Below are 15,852 nucleotides of genomic sequence, written 5' to 3'. Positions count from 1 at the left end.
CCGTCTGCAGGCGGAGCGAAGCCCACGCTTGTGAAGGGGTGAAGGTGGGGGCGTGAGGGCTCGTCTGTCAGAGGAAGCCAGGCCTGTCAGCGCCAGGCCTCACCGTGAGTCCTACCTCTGACTCGTCCTCTGACTCGCCCACTGACTCGTCCCCCCATTCAGATCTTCCCAGCAGAGTGGCACGCACTCTGCCTGCCAAGCTCGGGGGCTATTCCTGCCTTTGGAGGAAATGACCTAAGAATTCTCAACCCTCAGACAAGGGGCCTGAGAAATGGGGCAGTGGGGTGGGAGAAATGTGTCAATGGGGCACTCTGCTTTGGGTCCAAGTTCAAGATCCCTTCTGTCATCCTGGTCTATACAACCTGGAAGGGAATTCACAGCAAGTTACCACCTGGGGCGGCTGTCGGTATGAACCACTGAGTCAGGCAGCGGGGTTTCAAAGGCGAGCCTGCTCCAAAGTCTGTGGAGTGAAAGTGGGCCGTGGCCATGGTGAGGTAAAATTAAATCCAAACCAGCCAACCTCAAAGGCCAGAGCCCAAAGTCAAGTCCATAATCGTGGCCTTTAATTTCTCAAGTGTTAACACAGCTTCTAGCCCTCAGGGTTTGTTTTTATTAATGCAATCAGTGCTTTCACATTGAATTTGACCTTCCCTTCGCAAAGCCCAACACCCACAGTGGTATTATTTTACAAAGATGTTAAAACAGATCTCCCAAACTCACATTTCTCTCTGCCCACTTGTCAGCCTATATTACAGGGTTTTCAAGCAACTCCCAGCGTCCCAAAGGGTGACTTTCTTCATCTGATGCTATCAGTCAAGGACTGGAAACAACTGGCAACAGGAGACAGGCCAACCCCTCTAACTCACTGAGCTTGGATATTAACCATTTCTTTCCTTAGCCACACATGAAGCCCTGGCAATAAAGGCCAAACCAAAATCAAACTCACATTCTTCTAAAACGACCAGACGAGCCCATAAAAATTTTCCCTCGATAAAAGTGGAACGGACGTTTCACTTGTTTTGAGCCCTTCTGCAGGCCCCACACTGGAGCTGAGGTTTGCTCCGGAGCAGCAGAAGAGCAGGTCTTGGAAAAGGGACCCAGCAGTCCAACGACTGGGGACAGGGTATGGAACTGAGCGTCCAGTTACTCCAAAACGTCATCAGCTAATGCAAAATGATACCCGAGGCACCGTAATACAGAACTGTGTCTACAAGAACACATCAAAAGGAGAAAAAATGGAAAAGATGGACATGCACTAAGATCTCAACAAAAGGCACAAATGTGTGTGCTTGACCCACACACATCAGAAAGACCGTGATAAAACAGAAAACAGTGGGTTTGGGCAAAAAGACTGTGGGCAATTTTGCTTTTCCCCCAAAGTTCCTTATATGTGGCTGTTTTGAATAAAAACTACATCATTATAAGATGGAAATGCTGAGATAAGACAAAATAAAATCTGGAACGAGTCTACAACAGTCGGGGGCTGGAGTCTGCCACCCGTGGCTTTGCACCCAAACAACCACACCCCTTGCCCCCTGAGCACAGGTCTGGGGGACTCCCACTCGCTCGTATCTCACCACCACCCAGGGGGACACACCCCCGGCCTGGGGCTGCCTTTCCTGACACCACTGTCCCCAGGTTTCCCATTCTGGGGGTGACCCCAGGATCCCTGAACCCAGAAACCTGATGGGCTGAACCGGCCCATGGTGGGGGCTTAGGGGTGGAGCCTCACCTTCAGGACCCTTCCCCACACCGGCCACCTGCCAAGGCTGCAGGTAGAGGGAGTATCCAGACAAGCAGACACTTACCCAGGTTACTGTGTGCTGGGGACATCGGATTCGGGGATAGGTTTGGAGAACCTGTGGGATAAGACACAGGCGTGAGATTTCATAGAAGACTCTTGGTTGGAGAACCCAGTTACTGACATGGAGGTGGGACAGCTCGACACGGCGGAAAGAAACCCTGGGCTGAGGCTCCAAGGCCCAGGAGAAGGCCCAGTGCCCCATCCTCGCCCGCACTTTGCCCCCACGGGCCCCAGGTCACTCCCCCTGCGGAACAAACACATGGAGGAGCAGATGATCCCCAGGTCTCTGCCGGGACCGGGCAGCTGATGCTCTTCGCCAGGACCCACAGCACGGGGGTGCCGAGTTCCCATCTGGGGACCCGACCTACACCGCACCTGCCTGTCCCATTAACTGTGCCCCCCAAAAATGAGATGGGCAGGGGAGGCCCCCTCCCCAGCTGCTCAAAGACCCAGGCAGGAAAGGCCAGCTCTCCCACACAGGTGGGGCCTGGCGGCCCAGAAGTCACTGTCACTGCTCCCAGGGGCTCGGACACCTGGAAACTCTCTTCGGCCCTTGTCCCAGGCTTCAGGAAACTCCCCGAGCTGCCGCAGCAACCCCACACCTCAGTGACCGGACCAACATTTTACGTGAGACATGATGCCGCACGTGGCCAGTAGTCCGAACCCACCCAACCCTTCCCGCTCTAGTACCTTCTCTCCACCCCTCACCTCCAGGAAAAAAACAAACAAAAACAAAAAACCACATGGCATCAACCTTCCGAAAAACCCGGTGACTTGCCTTTGCACAGAGAACACTGGGCATGCCCCTTCTTTGTCCCTGCACCCATGGGGCTCTGAAGCCTGGTGGGGCTGCCCTGTGGGGCCGGCTCCATCCCGCAATCCAGCAGTCCTTGAAGCTGGGCCTCACACATATGCCTCCTTGAGCTGTTAATGGGGTCCCTTCCTGCTCCCGCCATGGGGTTCTTTTTCTCCCTCAGCACCAATCCACTGGAGAGATGGAAGAGTCCCAAAAAGTAGAGCTTCCATGCTGGGTCTGGACACGTCCCCGTACTGGCTCTGGATCAGAGCTGTGGGACCTTGGTAAAGTGGTTAAACTCTCTGAGCCCTGACTTTTCCCCTCAGGCATAAATTGGAAATAATACGATCTACATTGTGTGATTTGTAGAAATGAAGTGATTTTGTGCATATAAAAATGCCTACACCATGACTAGCACATAGTAGACACTCAATAAACGCTGGTTTCCTGTTTTGTGGTGGCTCATGAAGACCCAGGAAAGCTGTGGAACCTTCCCACTGATCTGAAGGGGTGTGTGTGTGTGTGTGTGTGTGTGTGTTAGGGAAGACACAGAGCTGAACAAGGCGATCCTCGGGCTGCAGCCAGGATGCCACCACATTCCAGCTGTCCAAGAGCACCTGGACTGGTTTCCAAATGGACCACTTTGAGTGAAGAGTGGGGAATAAACAGGAGATCCCACCCAGTCACCCACAGGCTCCACAAAGGCCAGTGTCTACTTTCAGTAAGTCACTACTGTTCACAGCAGGCTCTGCAAGCACACTCACGGGAGGAGAGGACAACAGGAGAGGGAACAGAGAAGATGAGGCAGAAAGGAGGGGCAGGAGGGGCAGAAAGGCAGCTGCTTAGCCCATATACACATCCTTCCCTTCAGTTCGTTTTCCTTTAAAATAGTGATCATTCCACAAGCAGAGAGAGCAGCAAGGGGGGAAGAGAGAAGGGAGAGGGAGAACTGTAGCATCTGGAGAGATGCTACTTAGCTGGCCTGCCTCCCATGCCAGCATTTAATGGCTGCAAGCTTGCCATGGCCACTTGGCAGAGGATACAGGAAAGTCTTCAGAGCATTCCAGCTGGGTTCACACTGTCAGCCACTCATCCAGGGGGGTGTTTGCGGGGGCAGTGCTAAGCCCCGAAGTGCCACGATGCCCAGGCTAGGTATCAAGCAACTGCATGTTACAATGAACACGTGAGCTGCTTTCATCCATCTTTCAGAAACTGCACACTGTCCTTCGGGCTGTGTGCGAGGCAGGTGGCTGTGCTGCGTGTAGCGGCTCCGTGGGTGCACGGCACGCTTGTCATCATCGGAATGGAACATCTGCTTGGCTCCCTCCTCCTCCTCACCCAACCACACACAACGCAGAGCACATTCCATGCGGCAGCTGGGGTCCAATGCGAGAAACCACTGGTTTGGAGCCGATGTGGTCCCATAATAAATGACACAGGGACATCTGGAGATGTGGTTGGAGGTGCCTGGGCTGGGTCCCTCGCAGTAGGAACACACAGATCACATTTGGTCACCACACAAAAACAGATACTTCAGAGGCCTCGACTGGCCAATGGCAAAGACCGTCCCTCCACCCAGACTCTCTGGAACTACTGCTGGTGACAAAGCCCACCCTCCACCCTGCTGCTGGCTACAGCTCACCAAGGCGCGGGCTCTGCTCGGCTCCCCGTCAGCTTCCAGCCACGCTTGGTCTTCAGTGATGCACTCTCCTGTCTCTCCCCACTCTGGGGGAATCGGCTCTGATCACACTGAGTCTTACTGTCCCCAGAATGCACCTGGCTCTCCTGCCTCTGCCGGACCTGACAGCCTGGCCGACAACTACACAGCTCTAAGATTCAACGCAAGAAAAACCTACACTGCAAGGTGCCGCTCTGTCCCCAGCACCTCCTCTCCGGGCTAGGTTAGGTGTCCCTGCTCCGCGCCCCTGATGCTGTGTGCCGTGTTCCGTCAGGGAACGTATGCGATGCACAGTAACTGCTGCTTGTCCTGTCGGTCTCCCCATGACTGTGCACAGCTCAGGCTCCCCCTCTACCCCGAGTACCTGCTACAGAGTGGCTGCTCTATACACACTGGACAGAGGGAGAGGGGAAGGGGGAGGGAGGGAGGGCAGGCACTCAGGGTTAAGAGCACGTCCCTGCAAGACTCTGACCTGCGTCCATGCTGTGGTTCATCTGGTGGTCACTGGTCTCTCCATCTTCACTCAGGTAGCCAGGGGGTGGGGTTTCTGGGAACCAGGAGGAAAGTGGCTCATTAAATGGCCTGCATGGCTTTGAGAGAGACCTTTTGCAAACTCATCACACATTCACGCCCCTGTGCCAGTAGCAGGTGCTGGAGGAATGAACCGTGGGCCTCAAAGCAAGGACGTGGCTCCTGGATCCTGCTATCCTCACGCCCTCCCGCCTCCAGCACTAACCCCCCCCCCACACCATCACCTCATCACCGTCTTTGTTCACACCACCAGACTCCCAAGTCTGACACGCCTGTTTCTAGAGCCTCTGCCAGGCAAACCTCCCCCTGTTGTCCAAGGTCAGGTTTAAGACCACACTGCCAGGGAGACTGCTGACTTGGTTCAGCCTTGCCCACCTCTGTCCCTAAAGTGCGACCACCTCAAACCACACTGGCCTTGTTATTTGTTCTCTTTAAGAGATGCTTTAGCTTCCCAAGTGGGTTCCAAGTTCAATGCCAGAGAGACTGATCTGTTTCTCTGAATGACCCCCAGACCCTGATTTGGCTCTCTAAGGCTCACTGAATGAACAAAGTGGGTGATCTGTCCCCCAGAGACCAGTGCCACCTGCGCAGGATCTGGAAAGGATGGGCCTGTGAATCAGGTCTCTCCTTAATGCCGCGACCCACGTGCACTGGCCTGGGGTCAACCCCGGCTCAGTAAACTCGCTCAGGATGAAGGCCCGTCCAAATCAGATTGCTCTGAACGGACTGCGGCGTGGTTACTGCCGGCGGCCTCAGTCCCTGCGAGGTAGCCCGCCCAAGGGCCGCCGAGCAGTTTTCCTGGGCTCTGAGAGTACTGCTGGTTCACACGTTATTTGCATGTAAGTGCAGGGCTTCTAAAAACATCTGCACTCTTTGACCGTGGAGCCCACTTCTCCCTGTGGAGAAGAAACTTGAATTGGGCCTCACCCCCACCCAGGCTGTAACTGCTCAGCAGGCTGGCTGCCCAGCCCTGACTCAGAGCCCCCACTGTCTCTGCAGCCCCCGACAGTCAGGGATCCTGCCTGAACTTCAACCCCGGCCTCAGGGCAGCGGAGGAACACAGTGTTGCTATTTCTGTTTCCAAAATAAATGACTGCACTGAGGCCGGGAGGAAGGGTCACGCCGCTGCTCCTCCACGCCAAGAACAGCATCATTAGTAAGTGCGGAGTGAGGCCAAGGGTCCTCTCCCAACAGGGATGCGGTCCTGAGCCAGGGGCCAGCTCTGTGTGCACAGAGGGTGATGGGGAGGGCCCAGGGGGCTGGGGGTGGAGCGGTGGGGCCAATGTCCCCAGGCCAGCCTGCACTGCCAGGAACCTACCTGGAATATTGCTCTGCGGCTCGATGCCCGCAGGGAAGTTAGTGTTTTCGGGGATGGAATGGCTGTAGTCGTCCAGCGGGGGGAACTCGGCCGGGATCTCTGTGTGGCGTGGCACCAGCACAGGAGGTAGAACTGCCCGGAGGAGACAGAGCAGATGGATCGGCATCAATGCCAGGCTGGCGCCAAAGCCCCTGCACCCCCAAATGCCCTGCAGACCCTCCCTCAGGAAGAGGAGGGAGGAGGGAGGAGAGAGGGGTTGGGGGAGGCAGGGAGCATACCTGGGGTCTCTACCCTCTGGTAGTGGTAGGGGTTCACGCAGACCTCGTCCTTCTTCATGTTGAAAGCGAACTCACACAGCTCCATGGCCCGCAGCTCGTGGTGGCTGTGCAGGTCGGGCCATCGCCACAGGCGGCAGTAGATGACATGGGGGAGCCCCTTCCGATGCGACACCTGCAGTCGGCCATCCAGGGACCTGCCGGGGTGGGGAGAAGCAACAGGAGACAGTGAAGTGGACTTGGCGCGTCTTCCCCTAAATTCTGCCTGCTGCTCCTAGTGAGCTTGCTGGCAGGGACTCAGAAGGCCCGCCCCACCCCCGCTCCTCTCTCTCAGACGTAGAGGGCCCGGAGATCAGAGAACCGCTAACTGTTAGTGCTGGACGGAATCCCAGGAGAAGAACACAGAGGCCCACCAAGGAAGGCCGAGGCCTCCCCGGGGCTGGCAGCGTGGGCCTGGAACCCTGCAGGCCCTGGGAAGAGTCCTCCTCCCCAGCCCACCCCCGTATGAAAGGGATGGCATTGAGTCACGGTCTGAACAGGAACAGGTCCCCGAGCCAGGCGGGGGTGGGCGGGGGAGGCAGGGCTGAGCAAAAAAGTGAGCTCTTTCGGTGCAAATGGGAGGACCACGGTGACACTGAGAAGGCAACAAAGCACACAGGTCATCTCCACTCGCTCTCAACACTCACCCAGTTCCTCCCTCACTCAACAGAAAACAAGAAAAAAAAACCCAAAGGTCTCTTTTTCAGGTGGTATTTGTGACGAGGGGAAGAGGGAGGGGAAGAGGGACACTAGGACACTTTTGAATGGTAGGAGCCCAGAGTGCAGACCCCTGAGGGGTCCCTTTCAGTTGGAGGCTCGGTTGCAGGTGGATAGGTGTCACTGCAGGGTCGGGGTCACATGTGGGCTGAGCAGGAGCTGAGCCTGCAGCTCCATGCCACGCTTGGTTCTGCCACTGTCCCCAGCCTGGGTGGGCCGAACACTCTGCCAATGGCAGTGTCCTGTCCCTGTGGCCGTGTCTTCTGTGGTGACTTGGCCTCCAAGTAGCCATGACCCTCACCCCTCTGGCCAGGCCAAAGTCCCTGGACCAGCAGGGTGGGCCCACAGAAGCCTGTTTAAATGGCAGAGCCTACCCCAACCTACTAAATCAGAATCGTGCTTTTGATACAATCCCGGGCGGCTGCACGACAGGCAGGCTGCAGCAGCAGACAGCACGTGGCCCTGAGGAGCTCAGGAGGGGCAGACGCCCTGTCAGCCAAGAGCACAGTGGGCAGGTAGGAAGCTTCTGAAGGGACGTGGGGTTTTGGCTGATGTCCAGCACTGGACAGGTAAGGAGATGCTATGCACACATGCAGGGTTGATAAATATGTCATGCACTCCCAGTGTGGCACTAGGGAGAGAGTAGCGGGCACAACTCTTCTAACAGCTGGGCGGGGCTGGCTGAGAGGCATTTGCAAGCTCTCCCTCCCCGCCCCCGCATGACAGAGGGCACCCACTGGCCTGAAAAACAGGATGTATGGGCACTCTGTGAGGGAGGGGCTAGTCAGATGCAACCGGAAGCACCAACCAAATTGAAAAAACCAGAGGAATCCAATCAAACTGTCCAGGCCACGAGCCGGGGATGGGGCCGGACAGACAAAGGTCAGAGCTGGGCTAGATCACAGGGACTGACCCAGTGCTGCTGACAAAGGGCATCTCAGTGGACATAATGACCTCCTTCCTGACAGCCCCAAAACAGTAACTGCCCAGCAGAAGGAAGAGAACAGCCAAGAGGTAGAGAGGAAGACTGTCAGGTAGGTAGTCGTGAGACCCGGGGTCCAGATGGGGTCCTTCTGTCCTAGCTGTGAGACACTGGGTAGGTCATGGGGTCTCTGGGACCCTCAGTTACTTCACCTGTAAAATGGGGACATTCTCCCACCTCCCCTTGACCTCCAGCAAGCGTCCACTTGAAAGTACTTTGTGAAGCACCAACCCCCGAGTGTTATTCCATGTGACAGCAGCCACTCTGCACACCCCGGCCTGGATAAATGGGCGAGAGTGGGGCTGAGGAGGAGAGAGGGGGAGTGGGGCCTGGTGAATGGAGATGACCATTATTCATCTGTTCCCATCCTCTTGCAAAACTACTGAGTGACCATAGATTAGAGAAGCGGTCGCATTTGCTCCTCACTGTTTGACAAACGCCCCAGCGAAGAGCCAGCTGGACATCTAGAGCTGCCTCTGCAGGGGAAGGCCCCGAGAAAGGCTCAGACCAGCAGCAAGGGAGAGATGGGGTTCTGGATGGAGCCCCCCGCCCCTGCCTGGTCCATGGAAGGGGTTACATACTTGCTTTAAAAATCATAGCAATACATAGAAAGGTGGTGATGGACAACACAGGGGGAGGCTCTCAGTTTCCACAGGGCAGAAAGTCTAAGAGAATGAGCAGAAAACCAAGCTCCTAACAGCCCCATACCTGGGCCTGAGCCTTTAGGAAGGGACAGTAGGAGGACAGGCATATGTAAGACACTCTGGGTACCCCTGGCGAGCCCTAACATCCTAACGCCCCAGAAGCAGGACGCTTGAGTCAGGTGCCTCACTCAACAGAGATCCAGAGTGGACCCACGGCCTCACGCCTGCTCAGGGACCTACAGGGAAAAAGGGGCATGGAGTGGGCGGAAGTGGGGCAGTCCGTGGGACACAAAGCTCAGACGTGATGCAGGCAACTGAGACCAAGGTCTGGGTGTGAGGTGGGGCTGTGACGTGGTTGTCACGGGTTTTTGTAGTTGAGGGATGGGAAGGAGGTGAAAGAGGACAGAAGGTTTATCGGGTCTCTAGGTAGAGGACTTCAGTTTCCGGATCCCTCACGTCCAATCCTTTCTATATTATGTGGGCTGTTTCTTCTCAGGGCCTGAAGAGCTTGGCTGTCTACTGGAACAATTATGGCAAAGAGGAAGGAAGGGGAGAAAGCAGAAGGGGGAGTAAAGGGGAGGGGCGCAAGGGGGAGGATAGAAGAAGGTGGTGCAGGGAAGGAAGGGGGGAGTGAGAGGGAGGCAGGGAGGGAGGGGGAGGAGGAATGGATGGGCAGAAAGGGAGAAGGGGGAAGGCGGGGAGAAGGGCAAGAAATGTCCTTCGGTCAAATAAAACAAACTGAATGGATGCAATTTATCTCTGTCCTGCCCCAAACAATGAGTAGGAGAACAGAGCCGACAAAAGTGGAAAGCAGATGGCCGAGTGGGAGCAGACTTAGCAGAGTGGAGTGAGCTGCAACCAAGCGCCTACCAGAGGAAGCCAGCAAGAGTGATCCCACTTGTGCCTGAGAGCCCCGGAAAGCCAGGAATTTAAGGCGCCACTCACTTCTGAAGGTGGGGCTGGAAACAGGAGGGCGGGCTGCAAGTCTAAAGAAAAGGCAGTCAGATCCCAGCCCCCCTTTCCAGGGCCCCACAAATGGGGCGTCCCCCACCCTGCGAGAGACAGGTTTGTTCTTTGCAGAAAATAACTAGAGAGGGGCGGCGCTCTGGATGGGGCCACCAGGGTACAGCTGGGGGTGAAGGTCAGAGAAGGGCTGGAAGGAGGATTCCTGGAGGCTCCCTTGCTCCCTTGGTACCCAGGACAGTGACGGATGGTCCATGTGTCCACCCCTTCCCATGGACAGATTAAACAGCTCAGCCCACAAGAGACCTGCAATCTGACATTTGGGGATCCCCCCAACAAAATGGCCCTACTCCTGCCAGCTCCCCCATGCAGGGTAGCTCACCAGCCAACAAGCTAGAGCAGTGAATGTTTTTTATTGCCTCACTCTTAACTATGAATGCACAGCCAGAATCCTCAGCCTTTTAAAGAAAGCCACTAGCAGGACATGCAGAGAAAGAGGGAAGGCAGGGAGGGGAAGGCAGTCTGAGGCAAGAGAGGAGAAACTTCCAAAGTAAATAAAACAAAACAAACACTACTCTCAGGGAGATAAGATACTGAAATCCTAAAATAGAAACGTTTATAGACTATTTCAAAAAACCTCTTGGAAACAAAAAATAAGAATATAAATTTAAAATTCAAGAAAGAATCAAGGGCCCCTTGAGTTCTTAAACTATTATATACATGAATTATTTTGATAATATAGTTAAATTTTTAAAAAGCCAGGGAGCTACAGTAATCAAGGCAGTGTGGTAACGACAAAGAAAAAAGATGACAAAGAAAAAAGATAAAAACTGCATGTGCACACACACACACACACACACTGAGAAACAGATGACGGAACCTGAGTCCAGAAATAGTCACAAATGTGAGGACAACTGAGTTTCAACAAAGGTCCAAAAAGACAAAGAGAAAGGACAGTCATTTCAACAAACGGTGCCAGAAAAGTTAGACGTCCGAAGGCAAGGAAAGTGAACTTCAACCTCCACCTGGCACCCAGTACAAAAGTTAGCTGAAGTGGGTCATCATATAAACCCTAACACAACACAACTTCCAGAAGAAAACATAGGAAAAATTCTTTGTGACCTTGTGATAGGCGAGCATCGCTTAGATATCACCCCAGAAACATTCCATTTTTATATAGTGGACCAATTTGACTTTGTCAAAATTAAAGGTTCTTGGAAGTCACCGTTAAGAGAATAAAAAGACGAAGACACAATGGGAAGAAAATATTTGCAAAGTATGTATCTGACAAAGGCCCTGTGTCTGAAACATATAAAGAACTCTAAAACCGCAGTATTCAGAAAACAAACAACCCACCATAAAAATGTAACAACAAAGTCATCTGAACAAACACTGCGCACAAAATACGTGGAGATGGCAAATAAGTGCATGAAGAGACCCTGATGTTCAACATAAGCAGTCACTAGAGAAATGCAAATTACATCTACGGCGAGACAACCCTGTGTAATTGTTGGGAGGCTACAATGAAAACTCTGTGCCGCGTGCCGGCGAGGGTGGGGAGCAAACTTCACACACTGCTAGTAGGAATGTAAAATGATACAACTAGTCTGGCAAACAGTTTGGAAGTTTCTTTAAAAAGGTAAAAAGAAACCTACCTTATGAGCCACCTTTCCACCTGTAAGAGTTTACCCAAAGGAGATCAAAGCATCTGCCCAGGCACTAATGTTCACAGCAGCTTCATTTCTAAGAGCCCCAAACTGGAAATCACTCAACGCGCAGCAGCAGGCGGATGGATAAACGAACTGTGGTATGCCCACGCAGAGGAATACCACTCAGCATGGTAAAAGAATGGACTGCCGATATATGCAACAACATGGATGAACCTAAAAATAACTATGTGGAGTGAAAGAAGCTAGATGTGAGTACATAGAGGCAAAATTACAGAGTAATTTAAAGTCAAGCAAAAATACAGATTCACGGAGAGGGACAGAAAGTAGATCAGTGTTTGCCTGGGCACAGGGGTCATGCAGGGATGGGAGGGGGCTTGCCAAGGGGTAAAGGCTATGTCTGCTCTCTTGGCTGTAGGGTGTCTTCACAGGTATAAACGCATGTCCAACTTTGTCAAATTGTTTACTTTGAGTATGTGCTACTTGTATGTCAATCATACCACAATTTTAGAGAGACAGACAGACAGGACAAGGTTTGGGGGCTTTAGCCTTGGATAAACCCTGATTCAGATATTGACTCTGGGCTCTGTAAGTGTATAAACTTGATCTCATTGCTTAATGCCCAGGTCTTAATTTTTTCATTGAAATATCAGCCCTCTGGTTGGATTGCTGGGAGGAGTAGATGATGTTCTGTACAGAAAGCCTTTAGCACAGAGCGAAAACACAAGAAAGGGGGCAGCCAATAGTCATTACTGTTTAACTAGTATTACCTTCATTACTATTATGGTGCCTAACAGGTAAGGAATATAGTAGGTGCTCAAAAAACACCAGTCCCCTCCCCTGCTTTGGTCATCTGGGTACACAGCCAGGCAGGCCACAATGACACCTCAGTGGACCTGATGCTTGGAATCTTCACAAGGCTCCTGTGCTCCTTATGTCAGGCCAGCCCCCACGCGATGCTGTGTGGGTGACAAGGCACATCTTGCAGCGGTCCTGCCTCCCTGTGCCCCGGTGTGCCCAAGAGGCAAGGCTCCGGCCCCAGGCTCGCACGGCAGTCCGCTCCAGGACTGCGGTGGAGGCCGGCTCCCCTGGCGGCCAGGCAGGACCCCGACGGCAGGGAGACAAGTAGAGGCAGGGAGACAAGTAGACTCTCCAGCTCACGAGCACGTCGCTGCTGGTCTGGCTTGCCAGCGTTTCCCAGAAGTCATCTGGATCATGCCCCTGCTTCTGGGCCACACAATTCCCTCACTTATCACAAGGGTGGCTTCTCATTCACTTCTAACGCATCGGGGACAACTCCTCTTGGCTCAGCCTGGGCCGCCCAGAGCCAACCCCGGTAGTCCTTCCTTCTTCCTCTGTCCCACTCGAAACACACACCGACGCTGACCAGAGCAATAGCAGTGAACTGGGAGTTTCAGCTGCTGGATTTAATTAGCTGATGTGTCCGGTACACACCCTCCCAGCCTCACGGGGTACCAGGCCTATTTTAAGTAAATCCAATAAATAGGTCTTAATTCTGAGCTGATGTTGTTATCATAACGTGCTCAGTCGCAGAAAAGGGTCTATTTATGCCCCACTCTCCTGACCCAGCCCTTCTTGCAGCCCACGACCAGCCGCTGGGCCAAGAGTCCCGTCCCAGGAGCCCACCTGCAGTCTCTTCCCCATGTGGGACTGCGATCCCTTCCCGCACCCACTGGCTTCCTGATGAGAGACCCCCAGAAGTCCTTCTCCAGCAACTCCTGCCAGCGCCTTTGACTGAGGCTTTAATCCTTAAATAGACTCTTCACCAGCTGAACCATTTCCTGTGGCAGGAAATTAGGTTTCCTCCCATTGGCTGCAAGTGGGACCCATAAAGTGTCCCAAAATGGTGGTAGGAGCCACAGCCAAGGATGTGGACATGCCAGAGTCCAAAGCCAACGGTGGGGGGAAGCCTGCCAGAGGGCCCTGGGCGGGCGGGGAGGGCGGGGCTGGGGCCCATCTCCTGGCACAGGCCTCTCGTGTCCTCTGTTACCAGTGACCAGCTATCCACAGCCATCTGGAGGCTGATGTGAATGCTGGTGGACTTGGACGTGGGTGTTGGGGACAAGACTGGAAGCGGAGAACATAAGCTCCGGAAACACTCAAAGATCTGCTGGGCATGAACCGTGTGCCAGGCACACAGCTACTGTGTGGGAATACAGAGATGGCAGAGCCCTGTATCTCCTGCTTCCCCCAGCGCAGAGAACGCGAGGGGCTGGCCCACGGTCACAGGGCCTGTGAAAGGCAGGGCCGGAGAACAACCCAGACCAGTGCTGAGAAACGGGCGGCGAGGGGTGGGGCGGCCGGTCCTTTCTCTGCTCTCCCGTGCTGCATCCCCATCTGGGAAGGGACCTCTTACGATCATCAAATAGTTGCTGAACACTACCACATCCCAGGTGCTGTGCTGGCTCCCTGAGTCAAAGAAGTGAGTACAAAGTAAGTTTGTTAACACTGTTCTATGTCCACTGAAATGGATTTTATTTAACCTACATCCACTGCAACACTCTCTGGCTTCTTCAGAGGCAAGCTTTGTCTTTGGACTTGCCTATGCTGAGTAGTGATCGCAACAACAGTGGCAAAGTAATGACCACAACGTGCCAGGCACAACGTGCTGTCCACTCGATGGCTGTGGTAGGTGGAGTCACTCACCTACCCACTCTGTACCCACGCTCTTGGCTGGATGGTTTTGCTGCTCCTCCGCCCACAGGTGCAGTGTGTACCCTTGCCCCTTGACTCTGCGCTAGGCCATTGCTTTGTCCCATGGAACCTCAGCGGAAGGGGTAAAGTATTATCGTGTGTTTCTGCTTGCCCTCTTACCCCTCTGCCCTCAACCAGGGGAAGAGCCTTCCCCGGGCAGCTGCTACCCCTCAGCCTGGGCCCAGGTACAACACAGCTGGGGCAGACTGAGCCAACCTCACAGCAAGGTGCCGGGCCCAGGTGAGCCCCAGAAGCATGAGTCAGCATGAACACTGTTTCAAGCTACTGAGCGTTTGGAGTGGTTGTTACCCATCACCAGTGGACCACTGCACTGACTCCACCACCGGTCTTTCTGGTAAACTTGCAAGTACCCTTTATTTTCATGCGCTGATGGAGAAAGAGAGAGTCTGAGAGATCACCCACCTTGGCCAATGAGCAGAGTTCATCTAAAGTGAAGTCAGGCTGTGTGACTCACTCTCTTCCTTAACTGTAAACAGGCACAATGCTATTTCCTGACCTTGACTATAATACCATTTCAGAAGGACTTAGTTTTTATTTATAGAGAAAAACCTACCTATAGGCTTTCAGAGCCAATTTGCATAGACTATGAACTTACCCCAAATGTTCAACTAATATTAATTTTTTGTTTCTTTTTTTAAAGATTTTATTTATTTATTTTTAGAGGGGGGGAGGGAGGGAGAAAGGGAGAGAAACATCAATGTGTGGTTGCCTCTCACATGACCCCCCAGTGGGGACCCGGCCTGAAACCCAGGCACGTGCCCTGACTGGGAATCGAACCTGAAATGCTTTGGTTCACAGCCCGGCACTCAAACCACTGAGCCACGCCAGCCAGGGCTAATGTTAATTTTTGAAGTCCAAGTAGCATATTGATAATTCAATATGTTATCAATATCAAACCAAACCTCTGGCATCCATTTCAACCCAATTTATTATTTATCTTTATTTTTCCCCTAAAATCTGCTACATTTTAGCATAAGAAAAAGGGGGGTGGGGTACCACTCAACACCACAAACCCGCACTCACACCCACACTTCCCAGAACACGCACACTGCCGCCAACAGGTGCCCCCACCAGTAATCAAGCTAGCCCACTGTCCTGAGTTCACTCACCTGCAACAAAATCTTTACACTCCACTCTTCTTGAGCTTTGTATTATATGTGGGTTTCATTTTTTTTTCTTTTTCTAGCTCAAAATAAAAAGCTTGAATGACTTCGAGTCTGGGTTAGTTGTGTACACCACAAGCCTTCTAAAACGGCAGAAAAAATTCTGCTGGAGACTTTAAAGGGCCCCTTGCTTTGGTTCTACTTGGCTTTTGAGCAACAGTGGTCTTTCCTGACCTTCACACGGGCACATTGGAAGGTACTCTTACCTCTTCCATGCCATGGCCAGCCAAGGACAACTATTTGATAGAGCAGCGAAACTGAAAGCCCTAAAAACTTTCATGCCGAGAGAGTCATTTAATTTGGGGGTTCACCGGGGATCCTTTTCCTTGGGTAAAACATAGCTAACACCAAAGCATCCTTTGTTGGGGGCAGAAGTTCTTCTGGGGGCTATGTGCGAGTTCCCTGGCTGCGGGTGACAAAGCACAGAGGCCTAGCTTCCAGGGAACGAAGTGTGCTGGTCAGCTGAGGCTCTGGGGAACTAAACGCCCACCTGAAAACCCACTCTGGAGAACGGCAGACAGCTGGCACTTGCGGACCCT

The 15,852-nt window shown here is 53.2% G+C and overlaps 1 protein-coding gene across 1 annotated transcript in view; it reads right to left on the bottom strand.

The window, feature by feature from the left end:
- SMAD3 (SMAD family member 3) overlaps nt 1-15,852 on the bottom strand; it is a 115,336-nt gene that overhangs the window by 19,438 nt on the left and 80,046 nt on the right. Inside the window, exons 2-5 of the mRNA XM_028505442.2 lie at nt 6,406-6,599; nt 6,128-6,259; nt 4,751-4,825; nt 1,809-1,859 (exon numbers count right to left, since the gene is read on the bottom strand). Of these exons, the coding sequence (XP_028361243.1) occupies nt 1,809-1,859; nt 4,751-4,825; nt 6,128-6,259; nt 6,406-6,599 (452 nt within the window). The remainder of the gene's footprint in view (nt 1-1,808; nt 1,860-4,750; nt 4,826-6,127; nt 6,260-6,405; nt 6,600-15,852) is intronic.

This window comes from Phyllostomus discolor, chromosome 1 (genome assembly GCF_004126475.2).
Source record: "Phyllostomus discolor isolate MPI-MPIP mPhyDis1 chromosome 1, mPhyDis1.pri.v3, whole genome shotgun sequence".
In the NCBI taxonomy this organism is placed as follows: Eukaryota; Metazoa; Chordata; class Mammalia; order Chiroptera; family Phyllostomidae; genus Phyllostomus; species Phyllostomus discolor.
Note: the sequence above shows the minus strand (reverse complement) of the source record. Positions and strands in the feature narration are given on the sequence as shown.